This window comes from Grus americana, chromosome 2 (assembly GCF_028858705.1).
Source record: "Grus americana isolate bGruAme1 chromosome 2, bGruAme1.mat, whole genome shotgun sequence".
Lineage (NCBI taxonomy): Eukaryota > Metazoa > Chordata > Aves > Gruiformes > Gruidae > Grus > Grus americana.
The window spans coordinates 24,848,085-24,870,312 of record NC_072853.1 but is presented as its reverse complement, the minus strand read 5'-3'; the positions used below and the strand labels follow the sequence as shown (position 1 = coordinate 24,870,312).

The following is a 22,228-nucleotide window of genomic DNA, read 5'->3' as shown; positions in this document are numbered from 1 at the left end:
TGTCCTCTTTTAGTAAGGAAGTTACTTAACGAAGGATCAGTGTCGCACCAGAAAAACCCAACAACATTGCCCACTTGATGTCACCTGGGGTTTAGAAGATAGTTTTATTGCACATCATCTAAAATATTGGCAGCATTTTTCCCTGATGTACTTATGACATATTTTTCCAAAGAAACACTCAGTCATTGATATTTAAAAAAAGCTGATAGGCCAGGGAGTAATTATTTTTAAATAAACTGTAATAAAGCCCTATGTATGGAAAGTTGGATGTGTTGCAAGAGCTCAGAACTTTTTAACAATTACAAGTTTAGGTTATCGCAGGTTGAATATCTAAAAATTAATATATCCCAAGACACTAATTATTTTTGAAAATACTGACCCTTCCCTTGTCCCTTGCCCTTCGTACTTTTTTTTCTACACATGTAATGAAGCACAGAGGATGACCAAATTAGTTATATTAATTTCTAAAGCCTGGTAATTAGGAGCTTTGTGCTTACTCCATTCTTTGAAAGAGTATGTTAAAAGATTCTGCATGAGAACCCAAAGTATTTAAATGTTAAATTCCACATTAATGTGGGTGTTCGTGTTGTAAAAGATGGTGCCAAACAGATGCAATTTTTCACAGAAAATACTGGGGGGGTTTCTTTTCTTTTTTTTTTTTTTCCACATTTTTTGTGTGCTCTGAGAAGTTACACAAGCCTCTTCATGATGATGTAAACTCTTGGAAAAAGGAGAATGTTCCAGCTGGAACTTATTTCAGCTGGTAAAAACTGACACCTCAGTTTCAGTTGTTCAAGCCAACGTTATCTCTTGTCTATGCATAATGGTAAATCTGGACCAATTACTGCAAACTCGTTGCTTAGTTAAATAAACTAATAAACAGCAGTATTTAGAACTAAGTAATTTTACATTCAGTACAGAATTTTTTTATGTAAACAAATAGCTGCAGACATGCCTGTTGACATCTGTAAATGATTTGCAAATAGAGACATATGAGACTGTGTTTGTGTCTGAGGGAACTCCACTACTTTTGATCAAGTTAAGCTAAAGTAATTTGGGCCTATATAACTAAAAATAGCCATTAACAAGTCGGCAATAAAATGTTATGAGGAAGTTCAGTGTAACGTGCTTTTGCTATACTTACAGAGTCAGCAGATTATATAGTACATCTGCAAGTGCACGTATCTCACCGTACTGCTTTGCTGTCCATTCTATGAGACAATATAATTTTTAAACCCGATTTGCACTTCTCTCTCCCTTCCCCCACCTTCATCTTTCACACAACCAGTTGCATACAAGAATTTAAAAAATATTCCATTTTATCTGACCTGGAATAGCAATAGGAAAATCAAAGAAAAGGAACATATTAAGACATTCTCGCTCATAATTTGTATCCGTTCCCCACTAGGCTTTAACTGCTTGAACCTGTTGGCAGGTTAAAGTTTTAAATTGGCAATTTCTCATCCTGTCAAAAGAGAATTTTCTGTTTATGAAATAATCTCAAAGCCGTAATTTCTGTTTCAAGAGTTACTAATATTCATACTTTCTCTCTGAGAGTCTTGCTATTTAAAGAAAGAAAACATGATTCTGCGGGTAAGGCCAGGCGGGACTTCATCATTCCCCCTTCACTCCACTTTGCATTAGTTTCCCATTGTGATTTTTGGCAAAGGAGATCTGCACTTCGTCAAGTTTGTTATCTGCCAAGAGGGACTGTTGTATTCACTTCACTTAGGTGGTGTTAATTAACTCAGGTTACTCAAATAGGTGATGATACTGCATAAATAAAAAGCTGTACTGATCTTTTTCCCTTGCTCTGCAAAGGCATCATCTACTAATTACAATGTCATAGTGTATGTATCTAAGGCTCCGATGTGATTTCTTCAATTATTAACACAAATCAACAGGGGTGGATCACTGTGCTGAAAGCAATCATGGCTGCGAGCAACTGTGCCTAAATACTGTTGACTCCTACGTCTGTCAGTGCTCTGAAGGATTTGTCATCAATGAGGACCTAAAAACCTGCACACGTAAGTCTTGTGAGAACCTCCTTGATCTCAGCTCACCTGGGAAAGGTTTCTGTTGTCGTACAGGGAAGAGGACACACCTTCAATGTATTCTTACAGACTGCATTTTGATGACACCTTAATAATGAAGCAAACACAGGGAGAAAAAGGACATAGGGAAGGATACTTGTCAAGATGACTGTAAATCCTCACATTTTCAGGAAAGTTTTGGAAGATCTGTTCATCCCCAGGTGCTGAGGACAGTTTTTCAGTCACACAACAAATGTGACTGACTGACAGGTCATCTTGACAGCAGTGTCCCCCAGGCAAACTGCATCAGCTTATCTGGGGCAGAAGGAGGAGTGAGTGTCCCACCCTGAGCTTTACATTTTGCATGGGAACTCTTAATAAGTGAATAAAAGTTGTCCTGACAGCTCTCCACCCTTTATAAATCTAATGATCATTGAGAATCATTGCAGTTTTGCAAATAGCCAAATTGCCTTCTTCACTGGAAAAATAATATATAGAAAAGGCCAGGAAAAGAAAAATGTGAATGCACTTTGCCTGTTGACTTTTCCTGGACCTCTTTGATGAAAGGATTTTGGCCGCTGTTTCTACAGATTTTGGAGGTAGTTATTTTTCAGGTTTGTTGAGTGTTGGAGCAGCTCTGGAGTTTGCCCCTTTTCTTGCACTCAGGCAACACAGTTTTAACAGAAGTCAAACTGCAAGTGCGCAGGCACAGAAGGGATCTAGGGAAAAGTGAGGCAAACCAGCAAAGGCAATTTCTCTTTGTTTTTAACCTTGTCTTTGCCTCCATACTAACCTTTTTAGCTTCATCCAATACCTTGACAGATTTTGCTTCTGTCTGCCACTGCAGCTCTCTGGAAAGGGGCAGACAGTAATGCAGAATCATGTAACAGGGATAGGATCTACTAGAAACAATTTATCTAGCCATTTATCTGCAAGAACCACTGGAAACAGCCATACTATGGCATTTTATCTACTTGCAAATGGAAGTGGGTTTTTTGCTCTGAGTTATTTTCCTCCAGGCTGTACTTGGAGACCTATCAGCAGCACTAAAACAGTGCTGTGGCTTCTGGAGTCCCTCTGTGCAATGAAACTGAGCCCTTTTGAATAGCTCCTCTTCTTGCCAGCATACCCTTCTCCTCATATATATTTAGCAGAGAGATTTGTCCTATTCCTGAACTCCAGATGAGTTGTTGAAACCTCATGGACATTTTTACGCATTCACAAAAAGAGTTCTGGCACATTGAGATTTCCTGAATGAGCAGTTGAGTGGAAGGGATTAGCATTTAACATATACTGCTCCTAATGGGAAAACACCTGGGAATTACAATTCTGGTGTCATATACACAGGCACAAGTATGTTAACACAGCTGTGGGAACACTTCAATGGTAAACAGATTTCTACTCTGACAACTAATTACAAAAAAATGAGTGACACTGTGTGTGTGGCAAAGGGACAGTAGCAAGTGCTGCCTGCAGGATCCCGGGGGTCCTATGACTTTGTATTACAGAGAACACTTAGGAACAACACTTAGGAAATTTGAGATGAAAACTGGACCACATTTGACAGTACTTGTCTTTTGCAATTCTTTGCAAAAGCTTGAATAGACTATGCTGAAGCCCCCTGAGGTCCCTGAGAGGATTTCTGCTTGCTGCCATGGCAGCTGGGTCAGGTGCACAAGTGACTTCTGGGGTCGGCCAACCTCCCATCAGGCCACGTAGAGACTGTGTTTAAAGAAGAATGTTCACAAGGCAGCTTTTATGTCTTTGCCACTGTCTTATATAAAATCATTGCTGAAGTGTTCTGGTTTGGTTTTTTTTTAAATTCAGTTTGTAAGTACTGAGACATGGACTCTCTTGAGCTATGTCAACATAGGAAAGTATGATTTCTCAATTCTGCTTAAAGCAACTAATGGAAAGTACACCACAAGGCCCTCTTAGATTTTATTGAAGGTATATGTATACTATCAGATAAGGAACTGGATTATTGTTTAAGCAGTTCGATTTTTTTATATTTACTTGCTTATATGCCATAGAAATACTAGACATGAAAAATAATTGATTGATTATTTGTTAATTTTTTTTTAATAACTTCAATTGCTTCCACAGGAGTTGACTATTGTGCTCTGAGTGACCATGGCTGTGAACATTTGTGTGTAAATGGTGACAGATCTTATACTTGTCACTGTTTTGAAGGATACAGGCTTCGTAGTGATGGGAAAACATGTAAACGTAAGTTGTTGTTTGGCAACTCAGAATCAGATTTTTATTACACACATAGGAGAAATCTGTAAGGTAAGATTTGCTTGCCTAAACATTACCATCCAGTGTCATTTTAAATATTCAAGGACTCCAAAAGTTCACAGTTTCCCTTTTGGTGTCATATTTGCCAGCAGTATATCAGTATCTTGGATACTCTAAGGCATCTAAAGTGGCATTGGATATATACTTTTAGCCACCTGAATCACACCCTAAATGTGCCATTTAAAAAGTAGCCCTGAAATTGGACTGTTACGAATCCAAAACTATATTACTCTGACTTAGATCCTTGTATGGGACAACTATAATTTTCTTCTCAAATCAAGGCAAAAATATATAAAGTTTCTAAAGTCTTATATAGCATAAATAAGCTTGCAGTGTTATTAAGGGAAAGTTCATTTATTTGTCCAGCATGGGATAAGGATGATTGCAAAAGAGATACCATCATTGCATTATGTATTTGAATACATTATGCAGTTATGATGAGTGGCAGCTATAAAAAATACTGCAAATTTTTCTCCAGTTTTATATTTTTGATCATTGTCTGATCAAAGAATGATGGATAAGTCTCTGAAAAACACAGAGGCATGAAGTATTTTATAACTGTAATCCAAATAATATCCATAGATCTCATCAACATCTGCTGTTAAAAAGCATTTACAGGAAAAAAAATTTGAAGTCATACAGATACTACCATGACAAATGAAAAAGTCCTTATTATCAGTTTGTGTATCACAACACAACCTACTTTGTTAGTCCATGCAAACAGAGACAAATTTTGCTTGTCACTCTAATCTTGCAAAAATCTGAAAACAAGTGAAATTTTCTGTCCATGCAGAAGTGCTTGCAGGAACATAAAGGGTGTGGGGAACAAAGTGAAAGCAAGATGTTAGTTTATCTAGCATTAATTAATCAATTATATTTTATTTTATTTTGAAATACGTGTTCCAGCTAAATTCTATATCAGAAAACCCCACTGAAAATCTGCTTGCCCAATTATAGCTGATAATTTTCCAGAATTTCACAGCAGGATCAGACAATCTGTCTTTCTTGTTACCCTTAAATACTACATACTTTAGCAAACCTACTTTATAAGAAAAGGAAAAACACCTTCTGAACTTAAGCACAGGGGAAAAAAAGCATGATTATTTCAGGTTTGAGCAGGTTTATTACTGAATATGAAAAGATGATGATAGAAAGATCTGTTTCGCACCAGCAAGTTTACTTGAAATGTGGATGTGGGACTTAGGTGCCTTTGGAAATCCCTGTGGGTCATATGATAGGGACACGTGAAATTCTACAAACTCTAGAACTGGAACAGTGCACTTGACCTTAATAGTAAGGTTGTAAATTTAGCAGGACAAAGATGTACCTTTTTGATACAACAAAAAAAACCCAGCAGGTGCTGTAAAGATTTGCAGAATTGAGTCCAGTATACTAGCAAGGACGAGAACCTTCAGTAACTGGGAATTATAAGACTTTGAACATCTTGCCCTTAACTGACATGATTTTTTTATCTGTTAAATTATTCCCAGGTAAAAATGTCTGCAAATCAGTCAATCATGGCTGTGAGCATATTTGTGCTAGTGCTGACAATTCCTATGTCTGCAAGTGTCGTGAGGGATTCGTATTGAGAGAAGACGGCAAGACGTGCAGAAGTGAGTGATGGTATCTATTGAACACTTTTTGCATGTGCATTAGGCAAGGAAAGAAAGGAGTCTATCACTTCTAACTGGAAAAAAAACATCCTTTTGAGATCTACATTTTTAAACATGTTTTCATTCAAAACCTATCTTTGTATCAATCATTCCCAGGACGGGACATTTGCAAATCAGTGAACCATGGCTGTGAGCATATTTGTGTTGACGAAGATGACTCATATGTTTGCAAGTGTCATGAGGGTTTCCTGCTGAGAGAAGATGGGAAAACATGCAGAAGTAAGTACTCTGATAATTACTGGTAGACTTTTATCTACAGTATGTAGATTTGTGGAAGCATTCTAACAAATACCACTTTCGTAGTTTACTGTTAAAATACAGCAGTATTGTCACACCTGCCAGAAGCTTGTAAGAGACTGTAAACAGCAATAGCATATTTTAATAGCCAAACTGGTATGACTGGAGACAAAAAAGACCCACAATTTTTCGGGTATCAAAAGTTACCAGTGTTTGCTGCCTAAATTTTTGCCCATTTCTTCCAATGCTATCAGTAGACCTAACAAAAGCTATTACTTCTCCCTGCATGATACATTCACTGTAGATGTGCTTTAACCAAACACCTTTAACTATTCTCAGATAAAGACATTTGCAGTTCAGTTGACCATGGCTGTGAACATGTTTGTGTTAATGCTGATGAGTCATACATCTGCCAGTGTTACGAGGGATTTGCACTAAGGGAAGATGGAAAAACATGTAGAAGTAAGTATCCTTATCTTTAACAGAAGATTTCCTTTATAATCTGTGCATCTGTGTATGTTTTAAATACCTGCAACCTTATTTTTTTTCCAGATAAAGATGTTTGCAATTCTGTTGACCATGGCTGTGAGCATGTTTGTGTGAATACTGATAGTTCATACATTTGCCAGTGCTATGAGGGTTTTGTATTGAGGGAAGATGAGAAAACGTGTAAAAGTAAGTTATTTGATGTTACTGTACTTTTTGCACTTGGAGGTCTACTGAAGACACATACTGAGTTGGAGGTAGGTCTTCTTTTAGGGGATTTTACCTGACAGAAAGGAGGATAAATTCTTTATTTCCTAGGAGCTTATTACATTTAGTCTTTAAGATTTTGGAAATGTTCTCATTCATCAAACTATAGTAAATAAAATCTAAATTATTCCTAGATAAGGACATCTGCAAATCAGTCAATCATGGCTGTGAACATCTTTGTGTTAATAATGACGATTCATACACTTGCCAGTGCCGTGATGGATTTGCACTGAGGCAAGATGGGAAAACATGCCGAAGTAAGTAGCTTATGAATAAAAGAAGAAATTTCATTTTCCTTTTATTAGGAGATTATTCACTGATTTGTAGCATTCAGGATGGAATATTGTTCTCTATAGATCATAAGATTTCTATGAATTAATTATTGTTTGAACTAAAGATATATTTCAGAAAATGAGCCAATTTTAAGGTTCAAATGTAGCTTTTAAAATGTGAACTTCATTTCTAGATTGAGTATATCGAGTTTTAATTTTGAGCATAGGATGTTGCTGCATTTTACTTTGATGGGTTGAAGTTCTAATTGCCGCTATGTATATTCATGCAAATCACAACTTAACCTGTTCCTTAACTTAACCTCTTAGCATGTCCTTTTGTAAATAACAAGCAAATGAAACTCCTTCAGGCTCTTTATATGTTCTTCAATCTTTTCATAAGTCTCTTCTTGCTCCCCTGGAAATTCCACTATTTATCAGCATCCTTGGGGGGACACCACAGTGGTACAAAGTCTTCTTGTAGGTGAAGGGTCAAGGGTAGAGGAACTATAACCTACCTAATTCTTACTTGAATCTACCTATCTTTTTTATCTTTTATCTTTTTTTTTAATCTATCTTTTTTATGACCAAAAATAGCATTAGTCTGTGACCAAAATATTCTGCTAGCACTCATGTTCAGTCAGTTATCTACCATGATCCAGGTCATTTAAGACTATCAGTCACATAGGTGTCCCATATCCTGTAAGTACAGCCTTCAATCTTTGTTTCTAAATGTATAAGCTCTGGCTATTTTAAAATACGTATGGTTTGTTGTTATCCAGCTTGCAAAAAGATTCATGTCTCCTTCTATCATCAGCTGCTCAATTTTTATTTGCCATTCGCTCAAAATTGGAGTAACCTACAAACTTTGTCAGTGATTATTTTGTATTTTCTTTTGGGTTGCTCATAAAAGTGTTAAGTAGTAGAGGAGCCGGGCAAATTCTTAGACAGGCATTTGATGTTCTCACATTTACAATTTCTTCATTAAGATTGACAGTTCTACCATTTCTATCTATTAATTAACAATACATTGTTAGAATTCTTTTTGTTTCTAATAATCTTTAAATAACTTACTTTGTTGGCTGTGCATCCCCTTGGTTTTTTATCTTATTATTTCACTATTTTCAAATTCCTAATATTTTCATGTTCAGTAAATTCTATGAATGGTCCTTTCTTTCAATCATTATTCAAATCTTATAGCCATTTTCAATTTCTATTTCTAAATGAGGTTGCTTTTTTAACTACTCTGGCATTCTTTTTAGAATGGGATTATGTTTTTGGGGGTTATCTAGTAAAATAAGTAGTGCAATCATCAGTCACATCATTATTATTATCATTATTATTATTTCCCTTCCCATCTCAAAATACTTTGGCTTTCAGCTATGTAAAATTCATCCTTTTGAAGTAATTGCCATGTCTGCTGCTGTATTTGATTTTGTTTATAAACAATAAATGTGTCTGAGTTCCATACGGCTGTGTATAAGCTGATGCTAATTTTTACATACATGATCATCTCTTCTTTATCTGCTATAATGGCATCTAGTTTAGATTGCTGTGTCTTGAATGTAATTCTCGTTGAGTTAGAAGATTGTGCTCTGTAATATTTTTTGACATTTTTGTATTGCCAGCATGAGACCTCCAGGTAATTTGGCTCATTGTTCTTGTGAAAATATGTTTTTCTTCCCTGCACGTAAAACCTAGGTATTTTGCTGAAGAGTCAATCTGAACTTGGCTGTCAGTACTGTTCTACTTTCTATGTAGAGGCAGTTCCCCATTGGGAATATTTTCTTTTCTGTTGCAGTGAAAAAGAAACAGGGAATGCTGATAGATGGCTCCACTTCCTCCTGTCCTTTCTCTCCATCTGTCCTTCTTGAAGAAGCTTTAACCAACTGGTTTTAACATTGCAGCCATATAAATCCCCTCATCAGTTTTCAGCAATAGCAGTTAGATTTTATTTACCCTCTTAGTAGTTCCTATTCTTCTGGGGTTTGTTTATGGAGACTCTTGGCATTGATTCATGTCCTGTGGTGTTTTGCTTAATTTTGTTTTTACCAGCATGAATTTGTGCTAAATGACTGTACTAAATTATTCCCTCCTTTCACTCTTACTGCTCTTAATGTAAAGTCTTCCTCCTTAATCTAGTCAGATTAATCCTAGAATGATTTATTGTCGGTGGGAGGCCATCCAAACGGTGCAGGTCTTTCTGCTCAGTTGGTAGAGAACTTATGTTCCATGTAAGCTAAACTGTCTGTTGTTTAACTAGCCGGAGATTTGCTTTCAGTTTGCAAGCTTCCATCTTTCTTTGCTCATGGGATTATCCCCCCAGTCTTTGTATTTATAAAAAAAGTTTAACTAGCAAACCACATTAAATATTCTCTAATTATTCCCAGGCAAGGATATTTGCAAATCAGTCAACCATGGCTGTGAACATGCTTGTGTTAACGCTGGTGATTCATTTGTTTGTAAGTGTCAGGAGGGATTCCTGCTAAGAGAAGATGGAAAAACATGCAAAAGTAAGTAGTCTGATATTTATCGGCATACTTTTTATCTGCAGCTCATGCTTGCGTAGAAATGAATTAACAAGCAAGGGCTGTCATCTGGTTTCAGATAAAGATCTTTGCAAATCAGTCAACCATGGCTGTGAACATGTTTGTGTTAATACTGATGATTCATATATCTGCAAATGCCATGATGGGTTCCTACTGAGAGAAGATGGGAAAACCTGCAGAAGTAAGTAGCATGAGGACTTAATTTGATGAATTACACATATAATTGAGGCCTCTGCTGTTGACTACCAACTCTTCTGTTTGCAGACAAGGATGTCTGCAAATCAGTCAACCATGGCTGTGAACAACTTTGTGTGAATACTGAAGATTCCTACATCTGCAAGTGTCGTGAAGAATTCACACTGAAGGAGGATGGAAAGACATGTAGATGTGAGTAGCCTTAAGTATGAATGTATGTTTTTACTTGAGGCTTCTAAGCGTTGTGGCTGTGAGTGTTTGCACATGTGTATGTTTATTTGCGATTTCCAACTATTTGAGCTGGTTAATAAAAGATATTATCTCTCCTAATGAACCTCACCTCACAAACTCCATCCATTCTTCTCAGATAAAGATGTTTGCAACTCAGTTGACCATGGCTGTGAACACATTTGTGTTAATACTGATGATTCGTATATCTGCAAGTGTCATGAGGACTTCATGCTGAGGGAAGATGGGAAAAGTTGTAGGAGTAAGTTGTTTAATCTTTGTTTTGTACTTCTTGATCTGTTAATGAAACATACTACACAACAGTAGTGTGTTATTTGTGTCTTTGACACAGAATCAATTCATGGAAGTGAACTCCTTCGTGGAAGATTATATTGCCATAATTTTTAGATTTTGTGAAAGCTATTAACCTAGCTAACTGTGCTAAATATGATTTTCATTATTCCAAGGTAAAAATATCTGCAAAACAGTCAACCATGGTTGTGAACATGTCTGTGTTCCAACTGGCGATTCATACACGTGTCAGTGTCACAAGGGATTTATATTGAGGCGGGACAGGAAAACATGCAGGAGTGAGTAGCTGAAATTTTTATGGGGAATATGTTTTTTCAGTCATAAAAGAAATAATAGACTTACTTTTACTCAAAGCTTGTTCATACCAGTTTCGCATTTAAGAAGTGGTCTAATAAGGAAATTCTCTTAACAATTCCCAGATAAAGACCTGTGTAAATCCATTGACCATGGCTGTGAACATGTGTGCATTAATAATAACAATTCATACAGCTGTCAGTGCCATGAGGGTTTTGTCCTGCGACAAGATGGGAAAACATGTCGAAGTAAGTAACTGAATATGTCTGTCAGCCACTCTTCTCTGGCATTGCTACATAAACGAACAAAGATGTTATACTCCTTTGTCATACATCCTTGAAATATCATGTGTGGCGTCTTTGAATTTATAAATGTGTTAGACAGAATACATAGAAATATTTCAATTTTTCCTAGATAAAGATCCCTGCAAATCAGTTGCCCATGGCTGTGAACATATTTGTGTTAATAATGATGATTCGTACATCTGCAAATGCCAGGAAGGATATGTACTAAAAGAAGATCAGAAAACATGCAAAAGTAAGTACATTTTATTTAGGAAGCATTTGTTTCTTTGATTTCTAAAATTACTTGACCTGACTTCAAATGCCTCACTTCAAAAAATGCCTCACTTCAAAAATGATATAATATTTGAAAGCCCAAAGCATATGTGAGTGTGATGGAAAATGTCTTGAACAATTAACTTCATGCTCTCACAAGCAAAAAACTAACAAATTGGAACAGTTGTTTTGGTATAGTGTCAAGTACAACAGTAATTCTTCCCAAACATCAGGAAAAAAGCCAAAGTGAAATCTTATTATCAAGGAATGTGCACTTTAATCAGATTCATATACTGTGGAGCTTTTATCTTTATATACTCTTTATATCTTTATATTTTAAAATATCATTAATTTTATTTGTTTATCTTCTAACATGACATGCTTAGAGTATGACATGCATTTATCTCATCACGCCTTAATACTTGGAGGAGAAACTCTTCTACTGGAACTCAGTAAAAACATTTATTCTGCAAAAATGGAAGCCTTAGTTGGGGAGACTATTATTACCAAAAGAATGGTAACATGTTCATGGCTGGTCTCAATCCTAACTAAAACCATTCACCATGAACTGCTGCCCTGTCTTGACTTATGCAATGATATTGAGGTGGTTCTGATATTCATTGCATTTCCATTGCCTTAGTACATGTGACACATCTTTTCCTCAGATGACTGCAGAAAGGAATTCTTGGACAGCAGTTCTAAAGTAGAGCTATTGTCTAAGAAGAAAAGACCGAGCTTTAAAGCTGAAAATTCCTTATTCCTACACTGACTTAGTAACAGATATCTTCAGTAATTTCTGCAAAGCAGAAATAAATGTAGAAAGAATGTACATGGAATTCTCTTGTGGGAGATCTTCTCCGGTAACTTTTACTCTCAAAGTATCTAAAGATCCCAAATCCTCACTTAATGCCCTCCAGACAATCACCTTCAGGATCTGTTAGTCTAGTCTGCAGTCAGCTTAAATAATAATAAATGTTATAGACCTTTCCAGTTACCCTGTATGACACACAGACATTTAGAAATCTTAGAAACCACAGGAAAAATAGCATTGCTGGTTTCTGTGATAAAAGGCAGAGACATAGAACATTTATAGTGGTTTTGAGACATGATCTAGTTCATGGCATTTGCTTGAGGCACAATCATAATATATATATATCTAATAATATCTGATAGATGTTTCAGTGATGTTTCAAAAACTGTCTAATGACAGAGTACGATTTTAGTGTCCCAAGTCTGTTTTCATGCTGTTACCTTTATAATATTCTTTTCCATAACAAGCAACTATCTTTGCGGCAGATGAAGCCATTTGCTACCTTTTCTATTCAGTGAGAACAACTGATTTATTGTCTTGTTTAAAATAATCCCCTTCTGCATCTTGGAAGGGTGTTATCATGCTTGTTATTCATCTTTCCTTTCTTTAAGCAATCTCTGCCCCTTCAAGCTTTCTTCACGTCACACTTTCTAAATATCTTATTGCTCTTGCTATGAAACTCAGGACCCTCCAGTTTGTCTTTAAGGATGATATTCAAAAGTTTCGCACTGTATTCATCTTGAGACTTACAAACTACTGAACACAGCTGCACAATTCTCTCTTGTATTGTGCTTACAGCTTTTTTACTATACACACATCAGAAATGAGTAGAGGTCAAAGTTCATTCGGTCGAGACTAAGATGCAGATCTTACATTTCTTAGTATGGCAAATTCTCCCTGGAAGTTACATCAATCAAATAGAAGCTGAGCATCTCTGCAGCCAGCCCCTTGCACAAAGCACACTAGTGTATGCCTGCTGGAGGCAACTGCTTTCCAGAATAAAAAGAACATCTGGCAGAACCAGCCCATCTGCAGCTTCAAAGACATTCTGCAGTCCCTAAACTCCCTAACTTTGTCATGGATGCAGAGTGCCTACAAAGTATTTTGAATTTACATGTGCACTTGCCAAAAAGTATGAGAACTCCAAATTTGTCGGTCTCCTGGATTGTCTCCCAGCTTTGATGGGTAGACCAGGAAAGGTTAATTTCAGCAATACATAAGCCTTCTAATTACAAGATTGTTAGAGAATTACAAGCAAAACAATGAATATAAACAATTCTGATCCAAGTTTAACAGCTAAGCACATTTCTAGCATTTACTCTCTCATCCATAATTTTTTAGCTGGTTTTCTGCCACTAGATGTTCACGTCTGTGCTATAAAAACGTGTATTGTCTGAATTTTGTCCCCAGACTGGAACCTCAACCTAAGCTACATGGCAGGCTACCTAACCCTTCTCTTCTGACTCAGCCTTCCCCAAGGTGTTTGGCTTTTGCCTCACTGTTCCCACTAAACATGACTCCTAGATTTTCACCTTATTTACTAAGTATGGCTTCATTGACTCATTTCTTTGTACCACCTATACTTTTTTACTACTTCTGCAACACAAAGGCAGCTCCAATGATTCTCTTTCATGTATTTCAGTGCTGGTCATCAACAAAAATGTAAAGTTAGCGTACTGGCCTATCCCTGGAAGAAAATGATGGCAACTCTGTCTGTATATCCTAGCTATGTCCTTCAGTTATACAATTCTTTCCACTTAACAGTCATTCTTAAAATTTGCTGATTGTTGCTGTATTTTTAGGAGTTGTAGTATTCTACAGAGCAGTATGTCCCAGTAAGTATTAACTGTGATTATATTTTTGTTAAAGTCTTGGTCATAGGCACACACTTAGCTTTCGATATAGACTGTACGCAACATCTTTAGACACACTGGCAAGGCTGGATGAGCCAGGAACAGGGTACTTGATCTCTGAGTTTATGCAGTCCCTGGTCGTCTAGGTCCCTTTTTCAGCTTTGTGGAGTTTTTTCATGATCTGAACACTCTGCTGCTTATTTCACAGGATGCACTGAAGGCCCACTTGACCTGGTGTTTGTGATTGATGGATCAAAAAGTCTCGGAGAGGATAATTTTGAAATTGTAAAACAATTCGTCTCGGGAATCTTGGATTCACTTGAGATTTCACCCAAAGCTGCTCGAGTAGGTTTGCTTCAGTATTCCACTGAAGTTCGCACAGAGTTTACGTTAAAGCAGTTCAGCTCAGCCAAAGACATGAAGAAAGCTGTATCGCAAATGAAATACATGGGGAGAGGTTCCATGACAGGACTGGCTCTGAAGCAAATGTTTGAGAGAAGCTTCACAGAAACAGAAGGAGCAAGACCGTTTTCAGCAAATGTCCCTCGAATCTCCATTGTGTTTACGGATGGACGAGCCCAAGATGAAGTCTCCGAGTGGGCTGCTAGAGCAAAGCGAAATGGTAAGTGGAGATGCTTTTGACTCATTCTAAAAGGCAAATATTGTTAGAAATAAGATGTGCTACAGCATGTACTAATCAAGAGAGCGTTTGCCATAGCAGTCTGGCTAGTACAGTGACCACTGCAGCAGGACATTGGATCTTTGGTGTTCACAGGAGCCTTTGCTACAAGGCAGGTATGTCATCCCCAGCGCAGGACCCATGATGAATGTCTCACCACTGGGGATCTGTGCCATCCACAGGTAGTGACAGCACCTACCTGGCATGCCATGCGCTGCCGTGAACATATCCACCAAGGATAGACATTTGATACAGAGATTTGGGAACACTGGGAACTTCATCAAAAATTCTAAGAAAACAATTAAAAAAACTCCAACCTGTCTTCAAAATACAAAAATCTATCCCCTGTAACTAATCCTCTAATCTATCTATAACTTGATACATGACTGATATAGCATTGGTCAGGACTGATACCTCTCTGTCAGGAGAAAATGGAAAAATGTCCAAGGATACGAGAAGAGCATGTGCTAACAAGGGTGCCATTACAATGAAATACAAAGGGGTTTTTTTTAATATTAAAAATAAAACCAAAGATTTATACATTAACTAGTGAGATCAGAGAAAGTACATGGAGGATTAACCCCACGCAAGGCTACAGGCTTGGGGAAGAGTGGCTGGAAAGCTGCCTGGTGGAAAAGGACCTGGGGGTGTTGGTCGACAGCTGGCTGAAAATGAGCCAGCAGTGTGCCCAGGTGGCCAAGAAGGCCAACAGCATCCTGGCTTTTATCAGAAATCATGTGGCCATCAGGACTAGGGAAGTGATTGTCCCCCTGTACTCGGCACTGATGAGGCCACACCTTGAGTGCTGTGGTCAGTTTTGGGCCCCTCACTACAAGAAGGACATTGAGGTGCTGGAGTGTGTCCAGAGAAGGGCAATGAAGCTGGTGAAGGGTCTAGAGAACACAAGTCTTATGAGGAGCAGCTGAGGGAACTGGGGTTGTTTAACCTGGAGAAAAGGAGGCTGAGGGGAGACCTGATTGCTCTCTCCAACTACCTGAAAGGAGGTTGTAGCCAGGGGGGTGTTGGTCTCTTCTCCCAAGTGACAAGCAATAGGATGAGAGGAAATGGCCTCAAGTTGCACCCAGGGGAGGTTTAGATTGGATAGTAGGAAAAATGTCTTCTCCAAAAGGGTTGTCAAGCACTGGAAGAGGCTGCCCAGGGAAGTGGTTGAGTCACCATCCCTGGAGGTATTTAAAAGCCATGTAGATGTGGTGCTTGGGGACATGGTTTAGTGGTTGGACTTGATGATCTAAAGGTCTTTTCCAACCATAACAGTTCTATGAATCTATGATTTACAGGACTGAAGAAGGAAAATACAAGCCAACCTTGCTTACTTGCTGAATGAAACCTCCGTTCCGAACTGCTTACACTGATATTTGTAATGCTACAAGCCAAATCCATCCCCTGTGTAATTGCAGCGTAGGCAATGTAGTAATGCTGAATATGAAATTGGCCTCAAATGCTTTATCACTGATATCTCCAAGTCTTTAAAAAGCAACAGACCTCAGCATGACTGGTCCATTCATCAAATTGAATCAGCTTCTGGTGAATGTTTTACTTTTCTGGCTGAAGTGCAATGGTAGGCAGATTCATGACAAAAAGTAAGGAGATACTTATGTTAAATGTTAAAGAGATGGGAAATGCATATTTTATGATGTTATCAGGCCCAGGATTCTTCAGCAAAAAGGTTAAAGTTGCAGTTCAGTGAGTGTGTAGCGGTTATTACCCCGTGATAATAAAGAGATATCAAACATCCTCACCCAAATTTTTTTCTGAAACCAACCAGCTGAGACAGCAGCTTCTGCTCTTGAATCTTACAAAGGAGCTTGAAATACTCTGAAGCTAATAGTTATATTAGGAATCACAAAATTGGTACTAGTTGTGGACACTTTCTAAGCCAGAACTGATGTAAAGAGAAGTGTTCTATCAGATCATTTGTTCACAAGAATAAAAATAAAAAAAAAAATCAATGATTAACTGCTGAAAAAGGGGATATTGAAGATCAATATGTTTTGTATTCGTTACTTGTTTAAAATCTGTCCAGTGAGAGGGCTGTGAACCACTTCCTCCTATGAACCTCTTCGGAGTGAAGAGAACTATGAATCCTTTTACTTTCTTCCTGGCACCTCTGCTGGGGAAATGCTTGTCCTGAGCATCCCTGTTATAAGGCTCTTTCTCTCTTAGCCCCACAAATTGTGTCTTTTCCCCTGTTCTTCGTACCCTCGTAGGTCTGGGTGCCTTTGCAGTGCCTCCCAGCCCACTAGCATCCCTTGAAGTGCAAAAATCTAGGCTCAACGTGCTCTGAGGATTTTGATGAAACACCAAGTACTTACCTTTTTCTAAAAAATTACTACCGTCTTTCAGGCTTCTGCCCCATTTGCTGACACATAACAGGTCTCCCCATCAACCCCGTAATTAGCTTTATTGCACACACCCTATGTACACAGACACACACAAACCAGGAACTTTCAGTACAACTGTAAGGCTGACTTGTGTGATTCTCTTGGATGTTTTGCAGTATTATTTCTGCATTCATTTACTATCAGTAGCGGTCAGGCAACTGTCATCTCTCTAACTTAAAAACTATCTGTTAAATTACAGCGAAGCAGTGAGTTTCCACGCATCTTCTCAATAACTAAAGCATATTAAGCCTGTTCAAAAACAATATTGAAGTTATACAACATATACATTTCTTGTGCTCTCCCTTTCTCTCCAAAATGACATATTTTCCTTTCATGGAGGAATAAGGGTTTAGAGCTGCTGATGTAATAATTATGTGCAATTTCTTTTGAATCTAGGTATAATTATCTATGCCATTGGAATAGGAAAAGCAATTGAGGAAGAACTGCTAGAAATTGCTTCTGAGCCACCATATAAACATCTCTTCTATGCTGAGGATTTCACAGCTATGGAGGACATAAGTGAAGAGCTAAGAGCTCAAATCTGTGAAGGTAACAGTATTCCACTTTCATTGAGATAGAAGAGGAATGAATGCTTATAGATTTTTTTTTTTTTACAGGCCTAAAAGGGCAACTAGTGTCATAGTAAAGGTCATAGATCATTGGTGTCAGATATCGCAAGGCATAAGTCACGGTAATTTTTCTGCCCTTTAATATGTGAGGAATATATACACTTAATCTATCACCAGATAAAGGTATATAATAATATGTATAAAGGTATATAATAATATGTAAATAATATAATATTATAAACATATAATAATGGTCTTTTTTTTTTCCTAATGGTTGCATAAAACATACACTTCTGTGCCTAGAAGAATTAATTGCTCCCTCCCCTTTTTCTGCAGTTAAGTCAGCCATGCGCTGAACCCCACCCCACCAAAGAAGCAGTATCTACTTCATTAGGAATGTGGGGAAAATAATCAGGGATTTGTAATGTCTTAATGACAATAAAAAATTACTCTTAAGATCAGTGGCAAAAAAACACAGCAAAACAAATCATCAAGAGCTGTTGTGCGTATTTATAGAAGACTAAAAATAGTTCATTGAACATACATTGACAGCTACAGAGAATGGATCTCAGTTATGCATAAGCTCCAAGTTGTGCTCCACAAACGTGGAAGGTTTGTTCCAGAAAGCACCCTTCCTCACTCTGGCACAAACAGCCTCTATATAAACATTCCCAGCTGAAGTTTTGCAAAGGCAAGAGGGAATGTGAGCTGGGACAAAAGCTGTTCAGCCAGAGAGAGGACAGCATGTCTCTCCCACTCACACATTCCCAGGACTTGCTGTGATTTGTACATTCAAATTGGTACCTGAAGCAAAATTCAGAAACACTCCTGTGAATAATATTGGTCATAGCACTAGAATTGTGCAAGGTGATTTAATTTTTACTAGCTTTTATTTCGTTGTTTTTCTTGGAATTAAATGCAAACAGGTTTTATTTTCTTCTTTAATGTTACTGTGTAAAATTGGCTGGCAAGCAGCAGTGCGTTTCTTCCTCATGCAGATGCCAAGGAAGAATCGGAAAAAAAAACAAACCTAAGAATGTTTCCTAGATTATATATTCTTTGTGTTTCTCTCAGTCCTAAGAATCTTCTAGCTCCATCTTTCTGAAATATGAAATACTATGGCAACATGAAACCAAGTCTGTTCATTAACCTTCTTACTAGGAAGATAATCTGCTGATGACAGCACATCATCTTAAAAGCTTGGGGAGATGCCAAAGCCAAAACTATCTGGCAACCAGCATAATAATTCTCACTCATTTAGCAAACCCCAGAGCTTGGTGATGGAAATTCATCCTTCAGGTACCCACAGCAGTGTTTAGCAATCATGATTTTCCATATTTATTTTTTTTAAACTACATTACTCACCATATGAAAAATAAGTAAATCCTGCCCCTTTGTGGCAGTTTGTAGAGTACACCTCTAGTAAGTGGGCAGAGCTGGCACCTCTCAGCTTCTGTCCTCCTCTCTCACTGACAGGCAATGCCTCACACCTGTGAACTGAGGACTGACCCAGCCTTGTTTTTCTGGACACTCCAGGACTACCTATTGCTCATCAACTAAGTCCACCAGAAATTTTGCCTCCAAGCCTGTTAGATAAGCTGATAGTTGTTTTTTGTTGGGTTGTGTTTTTTGGCTTTTTTTAGCTATTTTGGTTTACAGCCTAAATTTTTTTCCTCCTTTGCAAGCACAGTAATTTCATTTTGAGTCCAGCCTTGGTCCTTAGCTGAGGACTCCTGAGGCTCCAGCCTGTGAGGACAGTGGGAGAACCTCTGAACCTCATGGACTCAACTGACAAAGCCTCTCATCCCCAGTCCCAGCTGCGGATGGGCTGCATGTTTCCAAGTAAAGCAGAAGCCCTCCAAATCCCTTTTGTGGTAAGGCTTTTTCTTTTTATTCTGCAAGAAAGCATCAGCCTTGTAGAATAGCTGCTGATTACTATTAATTATTCTTGATGACTAGTAGTAAAAGAAAAAAAAAGGGGGTTTCTCTTTTGCCTCTTATTAAGAGGAATTCAGTCGGAAGGCTCCCATTCATTGCCTTGGTTAATGTTCATTTCTCATCTGACTGGAAGCACTAACGAGGCTGCAGCAATGTCATACATAATACGCACTCATCGCGATTGCCTCTTCACCCCTGTTCTGAGCATGTGCATTATGGGAGCCTTTAATTACATGGTTACATACTATTTTTGTCACAAGACCCCAGCCCTGATCAGATGACAGTACTCAGCAGCATGCTGGTTAACATTCTGTTCTTCAAAATTGCAGATCGCTATCACTGCTGCAAATAGCCACTACTTTTGAAGGCACCCTCTTTTGACGATGCTTTCTCACAGGCTTTTCCTAAGAAAGTACTTAGGTTTTGTTACAAAACAGAACACTAAAAACAAACAGCCAACTTTAGCATTGTTCCCCAACAAATTTGAATATTTATGTTCACTGCACTGACTTCATCAAGGGGCTCAGTTAGGGCTAGCAGTCTCTGTTGGTACTTGTCTGATTATTCCCAGCTTTACAGAGGTGATGAGATCAGAAATCTTTGGGCCCCAACCAGTTTCTGAAGCCTGAAGAGTTTCTGAAATGCCCAGTTCCCATCCCAAACTGGAGATCTGCCACACCTCTACCAATGTATCAATCCATCTTCTTTCCTGTCCCTCACATCTGAATCCTAATTACTTGTCTGTACCAGCCCAGTGTCCAAAGATCAAACTTCTCATGTCAGTTCCTCTGACCTTCCTAGATATCCTCCTCGTTAGCCTCCAGCTCTTAAATGACTTCTAGAGCAAGTCATTACTCAGGGTCAAACACTCAAGGTTCATCTTACTGGTTTCTTCCCTCCTACACTGGAAATCTCACCATCCTTGTTCCCAGTTGATTATTCTTCTGCCCGACTCCTCGCCCAGTTTGTATCATTCCTTTCCTTTCGATCTCTCCCACACCCGTCTGCCCTGAACTCTTCTCCAAAATCTGTGTTCCCTCCACCAGAGTTCCCACGCAGGCTTTTTGATATATATAAATATCGTAGTTCTGCCCACTGAACTCTGGTCATCTTACTCAACCACTCCTCTCTGTTCATTCCCTGTTCCTCACACTCAGTTATTCCAGCCCCCACACAGAGCATCTCATCTCCTTCCCAGTGCAACTTAGTACAGCTGCATATTATTGTGCATCTGTCAAAATTCACTAGACCAACAGAGATCCCCATAGCTATAAGCAAACCTGCAGGGCCCAGAAGCATCTTCCACCTCCCTGCTGCATCTTCACAGCATACCCGGAGAGTTTGCACCATCACCTTTTACCCTCACGCATGCACTTGCGGTGAAGGAACTCGGGCTATATTTGCACGGAGACTCCCAGACGCTCCATCCACTCTCCTGGCATAGTTATCAGGGCGCGCAGTTGTTAACTGTACATTCTTCAGCTTGTCTGGGCTCTTAAGGGCTCCACCGTTCATTGAAGATGAAGCATTTATTTTCTAGAAGAGAACCCATTCTTAAGGAACCAACGCTGCCTCTACATTACCCTCTTGCGGCAAGAAAGCGGTAGTGCACAGAATCACCCTTGAGATGGTTACACCTACATATGAAACAGGTTTCCATTTTTCTCCAGACACCCTTTGACTAAAAAGATGGGTGTGTAGAGTCTGAAATAAATTCCTACATTTTAAAGGCTGTGCTTCATGAATTAGAAACTTGGTGGTTGGTTTTGCTTGGGTTTTTTTGCTTGTAACTGTAGTGCATCAAATAAACTACTGCACCCATCTCACCTAAACACTCCCAACTCCCCGATCAATATCTCCCCATTATAAAGAGGAAAATTGAAGAGAAGCAAAAAATATCTTCCTTCTCCAAGCAGCTTTTATTCTTATTCAGTTCACCCCAAAGGACTGATGGATGACAATGAAACATGCAAGAATTTTCACTAAAGGACATAAAGTAGGTTGCTGTCATTTCAGGTTGCTTCACTACTATTAATCTATTTTTAAAGCACTTCTGATTTTGGAAAAGTTACTCTGATAGTCTGAATCGAAGGGTGAGTCCTGAAGTTTCCAGCAACCCAGGACCTCTGATAAACTGCACAGGTATGAAGCACTCTCCACGTGTTATGAGACAAACACCAAGTTACTGGTAACAACCATCCCCATTTCTAGGGAATGCAAATTTTTTTTATTGCTCCTTTTGTGATCTTGTTTCCTTTGGCAATTTCTTTCTACTAGCCTTGAAAGAGTCAGCTCACCAGCAGGATCCATCACCTGGGAGGCTTCATAAGACTGGTCCACCGCCTTCAGGTTGGCTCTTTTAACTCAGTGTCCTGGTGTCTCCCCAGACCATTGCTAAGTTGCCTCTTCATGCTGCCTTCCGTTGAGAACCCTAACAATTCACCTGTGGGAAAACTGTTCATCCCATTCCCCTTCCCACCCCCCTCCTGCCTGCAATTCAAATCCGCTTTGTACAAAGCATTTTGAGATCCACTGTAACAAAAACATGGCTGCATGCTTCTCACACCATCCAAAT

General features: G+C 38.5%; 1 protein-coding gene across 10 annotated transcripts in view; it reads left to right on the top strand.

Annotated features, from left to right (window-relative positions):
• The window catches only part of MATN2 (matrilin 2), a 75,167-nt gene that overhangs the window by 48,772 nt on the left and 4,167 nt on the right, over positions 1–22,228 (top strand). For 8 of the 10 annotated variants that reach the window (XR_008575628.1, XM_054814257.1, XM_054814260.1 and 5 more), the window contains 17 exons: positions 1,905–2,027; positions 4,140–4,262; positions 5,825–5,947; positions 6,104–6,226; positions 6,584–6,706; positions 6,797–6,919; positions 7,132–7,254; positions 9,657–9,779; positions 9,874–9,996; positions 10,080–10,202; positions 10,378–10,500; positions 10,706–10,828; positions 10,970–11,092; positions 11,259–11,381; positions 14,274–14,687; positions 17,543–17,695; positions 21,931–22,002. Coding sequence is in view for 9 of the 10 variants with exons in the window: in XM_054814257.1 (XP_054670232.1) it covers positions 1,905–2,027; positions 4,140–4,262; positions 5,825–5,947; positions 6,104–6,226; positions 6,584–6,706; positions 6,797–6,919; positions 7,132–7,254; positions 9,657–9,779; positions 9,874–9,996; positions 10,080–10,202; positions 10,378–10,500; positions 10,706–10,828; positions 10,970–11,092; positions 11,259–11,381; positions 14,274–14,687; positions 17,543–17,695; positions 21,931–22,002 (2,361 nt within the window). In the remaining variant the exon portion in view is untranslated. Of the gene's footprint in view, positions 1–1,904; positions 2,028–4,139; positions 4,263–5,824; positions 5,948–6,103; positions 6,227–6,583; positions 6,707–6,796; positions 6,920–7,131; positions 7,255–9,656; positions 9,780–9,873; positions 9,997–10,079; positions 10,203–10,377; positions 10,501–10,705; positions 10,829–10,969; positions 11,093–11,258; positions 11,382–14,273; positions 14,688–17,542; positions 17,696–19,191; positions 20,180–21,930; positions 22,003–22,228 lie in introns of those variants that run through there. The other 2 variants (XM_054814265.1, XM_054814262.1) reach the window with 2 other exon arrangements.